The sequence below is a fragment of the Pseudorca crassidens genome, chromosome 1 (assembly GCF_039906515.1).
Source record: "Pseudorca crassidens isolate mPseCra1 chromosome 1, mPseCra1.hap1, whole genome shotgun sequence".
Classification (NCBI taxonomy): domain Eukaryota; kingdom Metazoa; phylum Chordata; class Mammalia; order Artiodactyla; family Delphinidae; genus Pseudorca; species Pseudorca crassidens.
The window spans coordinates 28172220-28191671 of NC_090296.1; the positions used below are offsets into that span (position 1 = coordinate 28172220).

The 19452-nt window shown below is 40.9% G+C and overlaps 1 protein-coding gene across 2 annotated transcripts in view; it reads left to right on the plus strand.

Moving 5' to 3' along the window:
- The window catches only part of NEK9 (NIMA related kinase 9), a 37265-nt gene extending 19362 nt beyond the window's left edge, over positions 1–17903 (plus strand). The window contains exons 14-22 of one of the 2 annotated variants that reach the window (XM_067730018.1): positions 272–427; positions 2255–2363; positions 2871–3032; positions 6798–6968; positions 7684–7743; positions 10137–10345; positions 11252–11365; positions 12932–13141; positions 15377–17903. In XM_067730018.1, coding sequence (XP_067586119.1) covers positions 272–427; positions 2255–2363; positions 2871–3032; positions 6798–6968; positions 7684–7743; positions 10137–10345; positions 11252–11365; positions 12932–13141; positions 15377–15499 — 1314 coding nt within the window. In that variant the 3' untranslated portion in view covers positions 15500–17903. Of the gene's footprint in view, positions 1–271; positions 428–2254; positions 2364–2870; positions 3033–6797; positions 6969–7683; positions 7744–10136; positions 10346–11251; positions 11414–12931; positions 13142–15376 lie in introns of both variants that reach the window. The other variant, XM_067730019.1, reaches the window with a different exon arrangement.
- Positions 17904–19452: the final 1549 nt, after the last annotated feature.

Sequence of the window (19452 nt, forward strand, 5' to 3'; positions counted from 1 at the left end):
GTGTTTTCTGAGAAGTCTTCCTAAGTAGGACTTATTGCTAAAACTTTTAGCTGACCTGGAATTGCCTTCTTTTACTTTATTATAAAACTTGAGCTCCTTGTTGAAAACAGTAACCTCTAAGCTTCTGGGCAAATCTGAAGAAAACAGAGCAACCTTTATTTCCCTGTAGTCATTCTGCTAAATGCAGAGCATCATTTTTGAAAGAATTTGAGGGTTTTTCCCTAATACAAGTTATGTTTGGGAGATTTTCTGATTTTTTTTTTTCTTGCAGGTGGATGTTCCCAAGGCCTTGATTATTGTTGCAGTTCAATGTGGCTGTGATGGGACATTTCTGCTGACCCAGTCAGGCAAAGTGCTGGCCTGTGGACTCAATGAGTTCAACAAACTGGGTCTGAATCAGTGCATGTCTGGAATCATCAATCATGAAGTGAGTACCCCGTTTGGTATCCTAAGTACATCATCAGAACTTCTCTAGGTTGGAATTTCTTTGGAAATGCTATTATTGGTTTGTGACTGTGGAATTTGACTTAAGAATAAAGTGACAATCTCACAGACATTATGTCCAGTAAAGTAGCCAGCCACAAAAGTGTACATACTATATGATGCCCATTATATGAAGTTTAAGAACAGGCAAAATTAACTTATGATGGCAAAAGTCAAAACAGTGGTTGCTTCTGGGAAGAGGGGCATAAGTGTTAACAGAAAGAGTAGGAGGGATCCTAGGGTGATGGAAATGGTCCATATCTTGATCGGGATGGTAGTTTTACATTTATATACCTTTAGAAAAATGTATCAAGCTGTACAATATTGTATAGTATGTTATACCTCAATAAATAAATTGATTACAAACAATCAGTGATGGAATTCAAATTCTACCTTATCACTGAAGTAGATACAAGAAAATTAACATTATGAAAAGAAACATTTTTCCATGTATCACCTCTCTAGGGAGTTTTTATGATTACTCTCAAATCACTGATCCTATACAGGCTTATTAAATGTAATTACCATTCCCCTCCTTCAAGAATGTCATAAATTTGCCACTGATATTAAGTACTAGTCCCCTGTTTGTGTTAGTATGATGAGTTTTTGTCATTTTCTAAAGAGTCATATTGAGACAAGTTTGCTGTCTCAATGGAAAAGGTAAGAATTAATTTTTAAGGGCTTCCCTGGTGGCGCAGTGGTTGAGAGTCCGCCTGCCGATGCAGGGGACACGGGTTCGTGCCCCGGTCCGGGAAGATCCCACATGCCGCGGAGCAGCTGGGCCTGTGAGCCATGGCCGCTGAGCCTGCGTGTCCGGAGCCTGTGCTCCGCAACGGGAGAGGCCACAACAGTGAGAGGCCCGCGAACCACGCCCCCCCCCCCCCCAAAAAAAAAGAATTAATTTTTAAGCAATCTCTAAAGTAGTGATTGTGAAATGGGAGAGTGCAAATTTGGAGCAGGTCTGGGGAGGGTGTCCATGTACTTTGAAAAGGCATATTCAGAATTACCATTACTTGATTTGGGTTTTGTTACAACATTGTGTTTGTTGTGAAATTTTAAACTTACATGGGAAGATTTATTTTTATGCTAATCTAAAGGGGAAAAAACAAAACAAAACAAGGGCTTCCCTGGTGGCGCAGTGGTTGAGAGTCTGCCTGCCAATGCAGGGGACACGGGTTCGTGCCCTGGTCCAGGAAGATCCCACATGCTGTGGAGCGGCTGGGTCCGTGAGCCATGGCCATTGAGCCTGTGCATCCGGAACCTTTGCTCCGCAATGGGAGAGGCCACAACAGTGAGAGGCCCACGTACCGCAAAAAAAAACAAAAAAAAAAAAGGAACGTGGTTTTTAACAAGTTGAGAATATTGTAGGTAAAATTAGATCACAGTAAACTGATGGGCTGGACAGAGTCTTCAGGATTTTAATTCCTTCCCCTGCTTTTGTTAGGTATGTAGAGTGTATAACCAAGACAAAAATCAATGATTCTATCCTTATATAGATGCCTTCTGGGATGGAGAGTTCATGTTGTGCATACCCTAATTTAGGAATCTTAAAACTTTTGTGGTCAGAAAGTCCTGTCTCATACTAAATTCTCTGATTACATATTGAGCTTATTTCTTCTTTTATTCTATTGGAGATGAAAAGCTACCTGGCACCTTCTTAATAACATGATTCGCTTGAAAGGCCTTTGGATCACCACGACAACATTTTCAGCCTGTTTCCCCTCCATTTTTTACTTCATGAGTCTTTGCTTTGTGTTCTACCTTGTTTCAGGCATACCACGAAGTCCCCTACACAACCTCCTTTACCTTGGCCAAACAGTTGTCCTTTTATAAGATCCGTACAATTGCCCCAGGCAAGACTCACACTGCTGCTATTGATGGTGAGTTGATGTACGACTGTGTACACAGGCCTTAGTATTTCAGGCTCTTTTATTCTATCAAGTAGTAGTGCTTCTTAACTATATGTACACATTCTCCTGATTTCCCCTATCATCCAGTATTATCTCATTAACAAATTGGGCGTTCAAATAAATGTTTTGTTGGTAATCATTATAAGTATATAATCTATATGTTCCTTAATGAGAATACCACACCTATAATTTCTGGCAACTGCTATTTGTATTTAGCACCATCTATAAGTTTTCTAAGTTAAATAGTACCCATTTTCCACATTTAAAATAAAATATATAATATTGAATCGCTTCCTGGGTCTAATTGGTCATAGTTCTAGATGCCCTAGCTGCCCTAGATCCAGGATTGTGTAGCTAGCTTTATATTTGTCTACTCTAACAACCAGAAGCTAGTCTATGGGACTCTGCATTGTCTGCATTTTCCCTCTGTTTCATGACCCATTTGTACCTGGTTATTTATTTTTGCTTCTGTCTCAGAGCGAGGCCGGCTGCTGACCTTTGGCTGCAACAAGTGTGGACAGCTGGGTGTTGGAAATTATAAGAAGCGTCTAGGAATCAACCTGTTGGGGGGCCCCCTAGGTGGAAAGCAAGTGATCAGAGTCTCCTGCGGTGATGAGTTTACCATTGCTGCCACTGATGGTGAGTCTGTACATGTTATTTCAGGCTTTCTGGACAGATGGCTATATTTTAATTTTTGCTTGCAAAAGAGGTGGACTGGTTATTTGTGTAGCTGGATCATATGTTTACTTTTTTATCTGTGTTAAATTGGTGGCCAGTTTTTATGCCTATGGAGCTTCATTAACTTTTCATGTGTCCAACATAGTGATTGCTGTAAAAAGGTCAGATTTCTAGAAAATGGCAAGTTAGTACTCTTAAATCCCTACTTTTTTTACTTTAACTTTTTTGGTACAATGTTTTAAGAATTATTAAATATTTATATATATATACCTTGCCCAGTACCATGTTGGTTCCAATAAATGTTGGTGGCTAGAGAGGAGAACAACATAATTTAACCTTGTTCCTTGGTTGGGGTCAGCTGCACTGCAGTGATGTCTTTAGGGACTGCTAAGGCTTGAAGGGCTATATACCATGTGTTTCTCAACTTTCTGAATTGGTCTAATGGAATTTTCTTCTCTCTTTCCTCTCAGCTATTTCTTCTCCTCAGCATCCTGCTCCTATCACTTCTCTTCTTTATTGCAGCTTCTGCTAGCCTTCACTCCCTTTCCTCTTTCTTGTGCTTTCTTTTTTTCTTTTTTCTCTCTTCCTGTAACACCTTCTAAACTCTCTTGATTTTTGTAGCCACTTCTTTCTTGTGACTAGTGAACAACAAAAAAACATATTTCATCTTCTTATCTTTTGACTCATTTTGGCTTTTTTTGTTATTGCTCATGCTCTGGGACGTCTTTGTTTTCTTTCAGTCTGTGTCTGTTACTTACACAAGAGAGGTCCAGCAATAGTGTCAGATAAGTGATCTCTTACCATATTTAATTAAGTGAACCAGCCTTCAGAGTAGCACATTAACCTTCCCTGCTTGTCCCAGAACAAGTGGTTTTAGGGAACAGACTGGTTAGTTCAGGCTAGATAAATGGAAATGGTACCTAGAAAGACAGAATCAGGATGTCACTGAGGATTAAAAATAGTATAGCAAGTTCAGTAGCACTTTCTGACAGGTCCTCAGAGAGGTAATGTTTCTTCAGTATCTGTGTACTTCTCAAGTTAAACTTCAGAATGACGAGTATAGAATTAGACTCTGTGTCTGGGCATATTACCTGTTGATAAATGTTCCTCTACTCCTTTGAACTGTACTTGATCACCTCATTCACATAGCAGACATAAACTGAGTGCCTACTATGCTCCAGGTCCTCCTTTAGGCTCTGGGACTATAGAAGTGAGTCTCAGTAAAAATAGAACCATTGTATGATCCAGCAATTCTACTCCTGGGCATATATTCGAAGAAAAGGAAAACAGTAATTCGAAAAGATACATGCACCCCAGTATTCATAGCAGCACTATTTACAATAGCCAAGACATGGAAGCAACCTAAGGGTCCATCAACAGATGAATGGATAAAGAAGATGTGGTACATATATACAGTAAATGGGATATTACCCAGCCATTAAAAAGAATGAAATTCTGCCATTTGCAACAATGTGTATGGACTTAGAGGGTATTATGTTTAGTGAAATAAGTCAGAGGATGGCAGATACTCTATGTTATCACTTATATGTGGAATCTAAAAAATAAAACAAATGGATGAGAATGACAAAACAAAAACAGACTTACAGAGAGAGTGAGAACAAACTAGTAGTTACCAGTGGGGAAGGAGAAGTGGGGAAGGGCAAGATAGGGATATGGGGTTAAAAGATACAAACTACTATGTATACCATAAATAAGCACCAAGAATATATTGAACAGCACAGGAAAATATAGCCATTATTTTATAATAACTTGAAATGGAATATAATCTATAAAAATATTGAATCACTATGTTGTATACCTAAACTAATATAATATTATAAATCAACTATACTTCAATTAAAAAAAAAAGTGACGGGGCTTCCCTGGTGGCGCAGTGGTTGAGAGTCCGCCTGCCAATGCAGGGGACACGGGTTCGTGCCCCAGTCTGGGAGGATCCCACATGCCGCGGAGCGGCTAGGCCCGTGAGCCATGGCCGCTGAGCCTGCGCGTCCGGAGCCTGTGCTCCGCAACAGGAGAGGCCACAGCAGTGAGAGGCCCGCGTACGGCAAAAAAAAAAAAAAAAGTTTCAGAAAGTCCCTGTCCTCAGGGAACTCACAGTCTAGTAGGGTAGGGGAGACATACATATAGACAGATTAGTGCAGTCAGGTAGGTTCAGTGCCATGATTGTAGTATCCAAGTCTAAAGCCTGGAGTGTCCAGGGCACAATCCTCTCCCTTTTTTTTTTTTTTTTTAATATTTATTTATTCATTTATTTGGTTGCACCAGGTCTTAGTTGTGGCAGGTGGGCTCCTTAGTTGCAGTTCCCGGGCTCCTTGGTTGCAGCATGTGAACTCTTAGTTGTGGCACGCATGTGGGATCTAGTTCCCTGACCAGGGATAAAACCCGGGCCCCCTGCATTCGGAGCGCAGAGTCTTATCCACTGTGCCACCAGGGAAGTCCCTCACCCTTTATTATCTAATTGAGCTTATTACCTTAAATCTTCCTTGTGCACTGATAGCTTTAATTACTGTACCTGACTTCTAGACTCACTGATTCAACAGTCCCTTGATTTGGATGTCTAAAGATAAAGTGGCTTTATAGCCCGGTCTTCCCAGGTTGGTCCTGATTCATGCCTACTGTCCGGGCTTAATCATTAATAGCACCCCCTTTTCATTAAAAAATGCCCTGATTTGGATAAGAGGTAATGGACATCTCAAACAAACTTACTGTATTCAAAATCAAATTTCCGATCTTCTTTTCAAACCTGTTCCTCCTGCAGCCTTCCTGTTTCAGAAAATGGCAGCTCTATCCTACACCCCACGTCCCATCCATTCACAAATTCTATAGATTATCCTCAGAATATATCCAACCACTTTTTACCATCTTCACTATTACAACTGATCTCCCTGCTTCCATCCTTGGGCCCCTGCAGTCAGTTCTCCTCATGGTAGCCTAGGGGATCCTTTTAAATACCTACTGTTCAGAATCTCTACTAGTTTCCTATCTCAAACAGTAAAAACCAAAGTCATTGGAATGGCCTGCATGACCCAGACTCCAGTCACCTCCTGACCTCTTCTATGGCCACCGTCCCCTCCTTTACTTTGCTCCAGCTGCAGAGGACTTCTGTGTTGTGTTTGTGATACATACTTTGCACTTTGCTATTCCCTCTGCCTGGAAAGCTCTTCCCCTAGATACCCACCTGGTTCTCTCCCACTTCAATCAGGTCTCTGCTCAAGTATCAACAAGTACTTCTCTGACTACCCTGTCTAAAGTAATGATACCCTACTATTATTGTTTATTTCCAGTTTTCTTTATTGTTTATCTTCCTTCTTAGCACTTAATGCTACCTGAAGTAATTTATTTATCAGTCTCTCCCCACTAGAATGTCAGTTCCACAAGGGCAGCAACTTTGTTTTGTTCTCTGCTCTCTTCCTAGCACCTCAAGCAGTGCCTGTCATGAAGTAGATGCCCAATAATTATTTGAATGAATGACCAAAAATGTTGAATGAGTGAATGAATGGATGGCAGTATGTAGGAGCGGTGGTCATTTTTACCTGGGTGGCATCAGGAGTCGTTTAGGCTTTATATAGGGGAATAAATAGCTTTCCCTTGTTTTGTACATGGTGGAAAATCTTTTTAGCTCTAGGGCATAAAGATGGGGAACCCAAAAGAGTTGGGAAGCCAGTATTCTGTTCAATTGTCTGCTGTTTAATTTTTTTTGTCTAGATAATCACATTTTTGCCTGGGGCAATGGTGGCAATGGTCGCCTGGCAATGACCCCCACAGAGAGACCGCATGGCTCTGATATCTGCACTTCATGGCCTCGGCCTATCTTTGGATCTCTGCATCACGTCCCAGACTTATCTTGCCGAGGCTGGCACACCATTCTCATTGTTGGTAAGGGTTCCATATGTGTTGGTTAGGATGGCTTTGACAGAGGATAGACCCACACCTAAGTTACTAATGGTCACATTCTGGCAAACAGAAGTGTCCTGAAGAAAAGAAGCTACTCGTGTAAGTCTTAATAATTGTCAGTGATACCATATCTAGTGGTAGGAATAGAACATTGTTTGCTGTCTTATGATAACATAAGGGCTCTGACCCCCTCGCGGTAGAATTTACTTCTAGTAGTCCACTGATTAGTTTATCTGTGCTCATGCTTTTGTGAGAAACATACAGTACACCTTTAAAAAGAAACTAAATCATAACTGCCTCCTGCATAAAGATTCCTTTGTTATGAACAAATTATAAAGGTCTGTGTGAAGGTTTACAAGTTCATTCTTTAGGTCAGCGGTTCACAACCTTGGCTGCGCGTTAGAATCCCTTGAGGAGTTTTTAGAAATCCCATTGTCCTGACCAATTAAATCAGAACCTCTGGGGTGGGACCTAGGCATTGCTACTTTCTAAAGCTTCCCAGGTGATTCCAAAGAATAGTTAAGGTGGAGAATTGCTACATAGTTGAATATAGAGTAGCTATTGGTGCTTGGCTTATAATATTTTTATCTGGTATGAGAGATAGCAGTTATCTCCTAGATTAACTCCCTATCCTAGGCTGTCACTTTTCCTGTCTCTGGCTGTAAACAATGCTTACCTACTGAATATTTTTCCTCAGAGAAAGTATTGAATTCTAAGACCATCCGTTCGAATAGCAGTGGTTTATCCATCGGAACTGGTAAGTAGCAGTATCTCAGGTACCAGTGGTTTTCGGAGGTGTGAGTCTTTGGGTTGAATTCCGTGCAGTCTCCCAAAAAAGGAAATAGGAAATATCTCTGGGAAATGAGGAATACAGTGATCAAGAGGGAAGGTCATAGTTTGGTAGATTTCACAATAAGTTATGACTTCTACATTGCGGTCAGAGGGAGAGTACATCTTTGCCACCACACATGTGGGAGTAATTACGTGGCTTGCCCAACATTGTATTGTGACTTACGTACTGTTCCTTTCCTTTCAATGCTAGGGGCTATGGGTTCTGTCTACCCTTTACTTCCATAGTGTTCCCAGGGGTATTCCAGTCTATAGAAGTAGTCCTTCAGAATAAGCCCTTAGAATTAAAAGTTGGCTGAACTTTCAGTGTAGTTGGGAAAATCAGCCCAAACCTCTCTAATACTTTTCCTTTGGCTGCTTTCTTCATGGTTCTCTTATTTGGGGCCATGCTAGGAAATTGAATCTGTGTTCCTTCTGGTTTTCCATTTGCTAGGGTACCTGTAGTCTTTGATGTCTCAGAACTGGATTCTGATGTTTTGTGCAATCAAAACAGATGAAGACCCAGAATGAAAGCAGACTAATCCTCCAAAAAGACAGTTGAAAATCTGATCTAGACTTGTTGAGCTCTAGTTTACACAAACACACATCATACCTTTTATTAGTTTCCTTTAGTAATCCATTGCTCAGCATCTGTTTATGCATATTAATATCTGTCACAAATGATAAAATACCTTTTTGCTAAGCACAGCTGTTATATTACAGCTCTGTTTTACTAGAACAGTATTTAAAGGAAAAACTTAAGATTAAAAGCACATGTCCATTGTCTGGAAAATATAAACTCTGTAAGGGCAACGATTTTTGTCTTTTTTATTCAATAATTTTATCCACATTGCCTAGAAGAATGCCTGGCAAATGGTAAATGCTCAGTAAATATTTGTTGGTTGACTATGTTATAACCATCCAATGGAATATTATATGTGTTAAAATGAACAACATCTACAAATATTTCCATAATGTGAAATGTAAAAAGCAAGTTGCAGCAGACTACATGCCTTTTTATAAAGTTCAAAAACAAGCAAAATAAATAATATATTGCTTAAGGATACCTAAGTATGTGATAAAGTTTTTTTTTTTTTGCAAGAAGAAATGAAAAATACAAAATTAATCAGAGTAGTTATATATAGGTAGGAGGCCAGAGAAGGAAGGAATTCACAAGGCAGATGGAGCAAAACAGGTATTATTCTTGTTCAGCCCTGTCCCATAGCTCTTTCTGCGATAATGGAAATGTTCTATGTCTGTGCTGTCCAGTGTAATAGCCACCAGCCACATGTGGCTGTTGAGCAGTTGAAAGTGGCTCTTGCGACTGAGGAATTGAATTTTTCATTCTGTTTAAATTTAAATAACCATATTTGGCTAATGGCTACCGTATTGGAAACTAATTGTACTTTCATGTAGTAGATGCATGTATGGTTATTTTGTTAGGCATCAAAACTTACACATATGTTAAAAATAGTCTTAATGTGTATGTCAAATGTAACATAATTTTTAAAAGCCATTTAAAACAAAAAAGCAAGCTTAAGAGGTTATTTTGGCGTCTGCAGTTCTGCTGCTTTGGTAGGATCACAGTGTGGCATAGTCAGTCCTCAAGCCAGGTTAGCTGATGAGCGTAAATAAGCTTTTACATTTAACTTTAGAATATACCATGCAATTTTTTTTTTCTTTTAGCTTTGGCAAATTACTTTCTTAGTTATATTTTTCTTTGGCTCATATTAAAGCTCAGTGTCATTTCCTGACTGTACATCAGCTCATCTTCATTAAATGTAACTTGGAATATGCTGCATGATATTTAAAGAACCAGCCATCATATTTTTTAAATTCTTACGAATAGTCATTAAAGAATTTAATGAATTTAATGGTTGAGGACTTCTCCATTCAGGTGTTTCCCCAGAAAGGGAGTTAATGGTGAGTTTATCTGGCAACTTTAAGAGGTGTTTGGCTCAAATGTGAAAAAGCTTTGTATATAAGGTGAACCTCTATGAAGGATGCTGGAGTCTGGGTATATCTGTTAAGGCCTGGATGCTGTGGTTGGGGTGAGTATTCAGTAATGCGGTAGAACATTGATAATCTGCTGTGGACATAAGGATAAGCAAGTTTGGAAAGTAGAAGTGAATATTGCTATAAAGATACTGATACACAATACCTTGTATAAAAACTAAAAATTTAGTCCCAAGTATCTGATTTACACTGTTGCTGTTCTGCTTCACGCAACTCTAGGAACCTCTCCGGGGGTCGGTGGGGCTATCAGATGGTAAATCTTGCTGCATAGCAAAGCTTTCTATTTCTGTGCTGTGTATCTGTCAGTGGTTCAGAGCTCTAGCCCAGGAGGTGGCAGCGGTGGCGGTAGGGGAGAAGAGGAGGACAGTCAGCAGGAATCTGAAACTCCTGATCCAAGTGGAGGCTTCCGAGGAACAATGGAAGCAGACCGAGGAATGGAAGGTTTAGTCAGTCCCACGGAGGCCGTGAGGATCAGTAGTGGGGCCAGCAGCTCCTGTCCTGGCTGGCTTCGAAAGGTAATTCCTTTGGTAGAGGTACCTCTGTAGGGACTAGAAAGGATCTGTTTCCCATGTCCTATCCAAGCGTTTTGCAGCAGGCATCTAGGTTTCTGATTTCTACCTGAACCGAAATCACCAAATCTCTAATCCTTTTTCTTCCTGACAAGAAAAGGTATAAGATGTGCTCATACCTGTATTACTTAAATGAATGGAAATTAGTGCAGCCTTCCTTGAAGGCAGTTTTTGTAATGCATGCATGCAAAGGTTAAGCTTCTAGATTTTGTACTGTGGTTCGTAGAAGTAGAATATTGGGGCAATTGGAATGCCTTATGGTAGAGAAATGCTTAACAGTGGTTATCTATGAGTGATGGAATTACTGGTGATTTTTATCATCTCCCTTTGCCCATCTGTATTTTCACATTTTCTACAGTCAACATTTATAGTTAGAGAAATTTTAAATTTTGTACCCGCCCCCAACCAAAGAGAGAACGTGTAGATTTAAAGCTCCCTCTATAATAAGATTAAACTTGATAGCTACATAGGAATATGAATGGAGGAAGCAGCACACAGTTCTATCTAAAGCTTTAGGTCAGCCTTTAGCAACCTGGCAGTTGGCCTCACTGCCATTACCTTAGAGCTTCCCAACTTACTGAATAGCCTGTGTAGACTGAGTGTGTTAGAGAAACATGTCAGACACTCCAAAATGTTCTTGGATTTGAGTTTGAATTTGCTTCACTGTTCACTCCTCAGAGGAAGGAATGGCAGGATGTTGACAGGTAGGGCGAGCTATGTTGTAACCACAACTGTCCTGCTCCACTAGAGGGTGCTGATGTCACGACAGAGTGAAAGCTATAGCAAGAAGGGAATTTGGTCGAAAGTAAATGGCTCAAACAGAACTGATGAGATTCTTTCTTTTATACATAGGAGCTGGAAAATGCAGAATTCATCCCTATGCCTGACAGCCCATCCCCCCTAAGTGCAGCTTTTTCAGAATCTGAGAAAGATACTCTGCCCTACGAAGAGCTACAAGGACTCAAGGTGGGCTCTGAAGCTCCTTTGGAACACAAGCCCCCAGAAGGAGCCTGGGTAACTGAGCTTTTGCCTTTAAATCACAACTAGGTAAACAGTGGCTGTAAGCTCTGCCCACTTCTCCTGGCCTCACCGTCTTCCCCTCTAGCTTCATTGGTTTCCCAGCTGCCCAGCATCAACTCATACTGTCTGTTCAGTAGTGCTTAAAGCCTGTATGCAAGGCGAAACTGATTTCTGTGGAAAAGTATCTACCTTTTCACATTTCTGACAGGCCCCCATCTTTCTATACCAGATGATTGTCTTTCTTTTCTCTCTGCCTCAGAAGTACCAAAACTGAAATTCCAAAATTCAAATCCAACTCTTCATGACACTGCTAGGGTAGGTTGGAGGTTCTAAATGTAAGTAAGAAATAATACTTGTAGTCTACTGGGGGAGCAATGCATGTATACCTAATTTTGGTAGAAATCAAATTGTGGTAAATATCTCAATAAAACTGTAAACCAGGGATCATCAAACTTTTTCTAAAGGGCTACATAGTAATTATTTTAGGCTATGCGGACCATACAGTCTCTTGCAACCATTCAATACTGATATCATAACACAGAAGCAGCCAAAAATAATGCATAATGAATGGGCATGCTTATGTTCCAATAAAACTTTATTTATAAAAACAAGCAGTAGGCTGGATTTGGCCCATGGGCTATCATTTGTTGACCCTTCCTATAAACAAAGTACAGTAGAAGAAGGGAGGAAAATCCAGGCTAGGATAATTGAAAAGCTTCCCAGAAGAGGAAATAAAGCCTTTGAAACTTCAAGGTAAACATTTTAATTCCTCTGTCAGTTAGCTGTCTTGAATTGTTTTGGCGATCCTATTTACTGAACACCTCTTAAATCTCTTCTAAAGTGTGATCCACTACATTTCATGAATATTGACCCTTTGAATCATGGTACCCTCACTGTGATCAGAAAGACTTGTTCCATCTGGGAAGATCCCACATGCCGTGGAGCACATAGAGTAGAGTGCGCCACAACTACTGAGCCTGCGCTCTAGAGCCCACAAGCCACAACTGCTGAGCCTGTGTGCCACAACTACTGAAGCCCGCACGTCTAGAGCCCATGCTCCGCAACAAGAGAAGCCACCGCAATGAGAAGCCCGCGCACCACAACGAAGGGTAGCCCCTGCTTGCCACAACTAGAGAAAGCTGGCGTGCAAAAAAAAAAAAAAAGAAAAAAACTTGTTCCAAACCAAATTGTGCATTCTCTCACTTCAGCATTTTAAATAGGAAGATATCAATGACTTTAAAATTTTTCACAAAGTTCTCCAAAATAGATGATTATTCTTTTACCTTACCATAATGCAGACTGAGGCACTGAGAGTCCTCTTGCTCTGTTATGTTAGAGCCAGGTTCTATTGTAATCCCAGCAGTTTTCAGTTTCTCTTCCATTTACTTTGTGTATATGTGTTTTATATTGTTACTTTAAAGTAAAATCTGGTAGCACTTAGAGGACATTTGGATTGGGGAGCTGTAGCATCCGGGCAGAACCTCCTATGACCCTTTTCTCCTGTCTGTCTAGCCACCTCGGCTGAATCCCACAGGAACATGCGCTGGGAAGGGAACACCCTTGACTCCTACCTGTGCATGCAGCACTCTGCAGGTGGAGGTTGAGAGATTGCAGGGTCTGGTGTTGAAGTGTCTGGCTGAACAACAGAAGTTACAGCAAGAAAACCTTCAGATTTTTACGCAGCTACAGAAGCTGAACAAGAAATTAGAAGGAGGGCAGCAGGTGAGAGCATTAAAAGGATAATTGAATTTCTAATTCTGTTTTGAAGAATCACAGAAACAAAACACCAGTGCCTGAAATAGGCTTACTTCTTTGCAAGTACTTACCTTTTGATGATGTAATGTTTGTAATTAATCCCAGATGCTTGGTCCTTCTTCAGGCACCTGGATTGAATCATTTCATCACCTAACTTCCATTGTATATTTGTTACCTTTGCTTTTTCTTCTACTTATTATGAAAAACTTTAAACATTACAGTTCAGTGGACACCCATACATCCACCATCTAGGTTCAACCGTTGTTAACATGTTGCTGTAATTATTTCAAATGTGTTTGTGTCTGTGTATGTTTAAAATATGTGTAGGTATTTATCTGTGTATTTGAAGTATGAGTGTGTGTATGTGCATGTATATTTTTTCCTTTTTCTTTTTTTGCTAAACCATTTTCAAGTAAATTATGAAAGTCATGACATAGCCTCCCTAAATACTTTATGACACATATCTAAAAATAAAGACGTCATTCTTCTGGAGAACCACAGTACTATTATCACACTTAACAAAAATAACACTAGTATTCTCGATTCTCATCTAGTAGCCAGTTGATACTCAAATTTTCCCAGTTTTCCCATAAAAATGTCCTTTATAACTGTTTTTATTAGACCAGAAACCAGTCAAGAACCCCCTTTTACACTATTATGTTTCTCATTTCTTTTAATCTAGAACAATTCCATCACCACTTCTACCCCCCTTTTTTTTTAACATTTTTAAATTGTTTTATTCAGTGATCCATACTTCCCTCACTGATTTGAAAGATCACATTTAATATATTGTAAATATCCAAATACACACGGGTTCATTTTTAGGCTCTCTTTTCTGTTGCCTTGAGCTATTTAATTAGTCCTATTTAAAATACTAGAGTTTTGAATGTCTTGATTCCCAGTAAGGAAAGTCCTGTGCTCCTTTTTATTCTTTTCTGGGGTTACATTGGCTATTTTTGCACATTGCTTCTTCTGTATGAATCTTAGAATTCCTCAAAAGTGAAGTTTCTCAAAACTCCCTTTGGTATTTATATTGGAATTTATTAGATTTGCTTTGAATTATATCTTTATTTGAGTAGAGTTGACTTGTCTGTAATGCTGAGTCTTCCCAGCCTTGAATAGTTATTTATTCAAGTCTTCCTTTATGTTCTTACATAAAGTTTTATCATTTCTTAGAAGTCTTGTGCGATTATTTTTGTTGTCATCTACCCCCGTTTTTTAAAAAAATTTCCATGGCATTGGTTTGTTGAAGAAACAGGGTCAGTTGTTTAACAGAATGTCCTACATTCTGGATTTGCCTTATTTTCCTGAAACATTGCTTATCTTATTCTTTTGTCACCCTGTCATTTCTGTAAACTGGAAGTTAGACTTAAGGCTTGATTAGGTTCAAGTTGAAACATTTTTGGTAAAAATACTTCACCGGTGATGCTGCTTGCGTCGTTTTTTTGTTGTTTTTTTTTTGCGGTTCGCAGGCCTCTCACTGTTGTGGCCTCTCCTTTTGTGGAGCACAGGCTCCGGACGCGCAGGCTCAGCGGCCATGGCTCACGGGCCTAGCCACTCCGCGGCATGTGGGATCTTCCCAGACTGGGGCACGAACCCATGTCCCCTGCATCAGCAGGCAGACTCTCAACCACTGCGCCACCAGGGAAGCCCTTGAGTCGTTCTTAAAGGGCCATAGTATTGCTCTATATAGAGTGAACTAGGTTAGGGAAATACTGTCAACCTTGGCTTTGCCATTTACCAGGTTTATGTGTTTGGACAAATTACTTTGTTTCTCTGAGCCCTGGTTCTCACCTGAAAGAAGAAAATAGTTGTTGTATGGTTGTTTTGAGAATTAGATGAAATAATGTCTATGAACGTACTTTGGAAAATAATACACACACTTGAAGTAAGCATGGAGTGATTGGCAGCTGTAGGAGAGAGGAGGATTGTTTTGCCTAGGGCTGTTTGAGTTTTAAAACTGAAGAGTTCTGCATCCCAGAAAATCCTGCGGTCCTGGGCAAACCACGACACTTGGTCACCTACCTGCAACAAATGTACAGGTGTGGACTTTACCTAAGGTCCTATTATTAAGGTAGTAGTATGAGCTTCTCACAAAACCATGGCTACACATTCTTAGAGGTGGGCATTGAAAATCTAGTCCTGAAATGCTGTAACTAGGTGGCAATGTTGTTAACCTGGAACTGTGTTTTATCTGGACAGGTGGGGATGCATTCCAAAGGAACTCAGACAGCAAAGGAAGAGATGGAAATGGATCCAAAGCCCGATTTAGATTCAGATTCCTGGTGCCTCCTGGGAACAGACTCCTGTAGACCCAGCCTCTAGTCTCCTGAGCCTGTATAGCCTCCAGGAAACTGGAATCCAAAGACCTTCACAGCACACTTACTGAACGCAGAGAGCGCTTTCCTGGCTTCGTTCACTTGCAGACAAGGAGTGCGAGGCAGAGGCTCTGAAGCACTTTCCATGTACACTTGGAGAGTAGCATTGCCTATTAGATAGGATCTAGGAGTGGTTTTGTGTTGGAGAATGGAAGGGCCCCATGGCCCTGGCTTTGTCCTCAGTGACTGCCATAGCAGCAGCAGCTCTGTACCTCATCTGGTGATCCCACCTTTGAAGAGGAGACACAATGCTCACCTTAATTTTGCTGGTAGCAGCTTACATCCCACGTACCGTTTTCACCATTAATTGGAAGCTGCCTTGGGAATTCGACACCAGGCATTGCACCCCTGGGTGGAGGAGGTTAAAGTGTAAAGCTGGAGTGGGCTGGAACCAGGTGTGGCCCATCCAGGGTGATCTGGAGAGTGGTGAAGTGTTCTAAGCCCTCTCAGGAGCCTTAGTCCAGGAAAGTATGTCTGGTGGAGTCAATCTCCAGCTTGTTTTCAGAAAGTTCAATTATTTTGTGCAGCTAAATGCTTGAGGAGGAGCAGTGGGCTTAGGTTGCTTTTCCTCTGAGGGTTGAGTGAGACTTCTTCGATGAGGAGTAGAGAAAGAAGGGTAGGTCCCTCCTCGTCACACAGCAGGAGTGTGAGGCTGTGGCCAACGCAGGGTGGGATTTCCTAGCTTTGGAAGATTCCTCTGAGAGATGAGGCGTCTCGTAGAGAATTGAGTCTGTGGGGCAGTAAGAATGGACTTCAGAGGAAACTGTGAGGGGAGGCCCTCCTTCAGCTGCCTCTACTCGGTGTCTTCGAGAGGGCCTAGAGTGACTGAGTCTTCTGCCCCTGAGAAGACTTCTTGTGCCTCTGCCTTCATGGCTCTTAGGGTTCTAATCTTGACATCAGCAGCTCCAACCGCTCCCTTTCTGTATGTCTAGTCAGTGTGTTTCCCCTTTTGGTGTTTTATGAAGCCATATCAGTGAATCTGTATCATCTTTCCTACTTGAGTGGCCCAAAGCCAGCCCCCAGACCAGGTAGTCCCTGAAGCCTAGCAGAACAGGAGGAGCCTGCCAAGTGAGAGGAATTTGGCTGAGAGCTCCCTTCTGATCCCCGTGTCTTCATGTCCTTGTAGACAGGAGCAAGCTAGCTTTCCCGGAGAGAGAAAGTGTCCTAGAAACGTTTGATGGTTTTACTTAAGGATGTGAGCGTTGTGTTTCCACCTATATACTAATTTTGAGTCACAGGAGCTGCCTTGATGAGTCTCATATCCTACCTCCCTAGAAAGAGCTAAATTAATTTTTGTTTCATTTTTCCCCAACCAAAAAATGAATGTTTGATATCTGTTTAATATTTTGGAAGGACCTGTGCAATGAAAATTATGCCATTTCCCTAAAACTGGTAGTGAAAAGGCTGCTGCTCTGGGAAAACCCCTCAGCTGGGGATGGGCAACTCTATTCAATGGGATCTTCTTTGGTTTAATATTCCCATTGTTTTCTCAGTTCTGGGAAGCCTAGTACAATGGTACTAATGTAATCACTGAAGCCTTTTCTTAAAATAAGGGAAGGGGCCAACCCTGGATTAAAGTTACAAGTTCTGGGGACTTGGGGTTTGCAACAAACCCTAACAATGGGTTTTGATTCATCATGTAAATGCAACTTTGATTTTTTTTTTTTTTTTAAGGACTGACTGGCCTTTCACGTTCTTGTATCCCTCATGCTCACCACCTCAGCAGGCCTGAGAGGCAGGGTCATTTTGGGTGTTAATCATGAGTATTGCTTCTGCCATGGAACCGAGGAACATGGGCATGTTGCTGAGACTATGGGATGAAAGTGAGCACTGAAGGGAGGGTGAGAGCTGGGCTCTTGGTCCGGAGGGGAAGTCACTCTAGCAGTGGAACGCTGGGGTCGTTTTCTCTAGCACGTTCCCTTGGGAAGTCTAGGTTTGCTGTTAATCTGGCTGAGAATCTAAGTTCTGTGCCTTAGAGACAAGTTGCACTTTGCCAAATTGTGCCTGGGATAGCCATATGATTTTTCCCACCAAAAAGCTACGCAGACAGAAACCAGTTCAAAGGTGGTAGCCATGCATCAGATGAAAAGTAAAAGGTGAGGCAGCAGAAATGCCTTTGAATGGTTTTCTGTAGCTAATTCTTTTAAATTGCAACCTACTTTTCTTCTTTATGTAGTGCTAGGTGTTTTAAGTTTTCCAGTAGTATTGCTTTTGAGTTATAGTATAACCTGAGTTACTCCTCTGCTCTGACATTGTTGCTGAAGAATTAGCTTATTGTTAGCCAGATGTTTGAAAGGTTGAGGGTGGAGTGGTTTGACATTTCTGTTTTAAATAAACATTTAAACTCTCAATCAGTGCTATGCCTCAGTGAGCCTACGCATCGACCTTAGTCACTGGGGATAAAACACACAGACTCTAGGCCTTCGTGAATTTTTGATTCAGTGAGTCTTTATATAAATAAAGAAATAAATAGTCTTGTAACAGAAACAATGCAAGGGACTTTTGCACAGAAATAATCTTTGCTTCTTGCCAGTTTCTTTTTCTTACTAATAGAATCATTTTTGCTGCTACAACTTTTTTCCCCCCAAAACTTCTAAAATATAGTGCTTAAAATGCAGAAGGAGAAAAAGATGAGCCATTAAAAGAGGAAGGGTCATGTCTTGTACTTATCTCCACAGTGGGCTTTTTCAAGGTACTGCCAGTTTATGTTTGTAAAACTGTTTTCCCGCACAAAGGCTGAAGTGTATTTGGTCTCCCTGGCACAGCCACGTTGTGCCTTCTCTTGGCTGAACGGTTCACTAAAGTGTAGAGCAAGAGCAGCCTTAACTCACATTTCATTTGATTTTGCCATAGACTTGGAAACATTCATGATAGAACAACTCTGGTGCAAGGATGTATTGTAAATGAATTATTTCAAATGAGCATCCTTGGGCCTCCAAAGAAATGTTATTCATGATAGTGTCAGGGCAGAGTGGGCTGTAGTCAGGACTACGAAACAAGTTCCTTCCTGCCACAAAGCAAAAAAATCATTTATTGCTTCAGTGATTAACTATGGAAATAAACATGCTGAGCACTAAACCTCACAGAATTACGAACATTAGGGAGAAAAACACTATATCACATCTCTGCTGCCTCCTGTGTAGTTGTGAAAAGTGACAAACTGATGACCTAAAGCAAATGTTGGCCAAAGGTGCTGTGCTGCATTCAATACACTGCATATACTTTTTAACGAAGTGAGTTTCACGGTAAGATTTTTTCTCATTGCTTAACCTTTTGAGCTTTAAAATTTATAACATCTACTTGCACTAAAGTTTCTTGGATAAAGTAGTATAAAACACGGACATTAACAAGCAGCATTTATTTATCCTCTGTCATCCTCTGCTATCTAGGAAGAGATGTAGATAGAAAAAGGTTCTTCTTCCCAAAGATCCGATCAAGCTAAATTTAAAAGGCTAATAGATATTCCTGATATAATCAAAGGCCTAAACATGTTGAGATCGAAGGGAACACTATGGCATTGACTATTCTTTGTTCCTCTAGCAGCATAAGAAAGCACTCCCCACACACACAACATTTGTTCTCCCTGGAGGCCCCTGGTCTGTGACCTTTATAATGTCATCCAGGGGTTCCAGGCCAGGCAGACAAGGCAAATAAGTGAAGCACGCCAGGCGGGGCTGTGGTGATCGTGCTCCACCCCGTCTGGAAGGAGCAACTGATTCTAAATCCCACTCAGTTGGTGCTATACAGGGTGCAGGCCCAGGGTTTCCAGAACTTCCAGTTTCTCAAAAGATGCTCCATATCCCAATTTTTTAATGTCAGATTATATTTTTAATACTATGTCAGTCAAATAAAACATACCTGTGGGGCAAAGCAGTCCACAGGCTACCACTGTGTGACCTT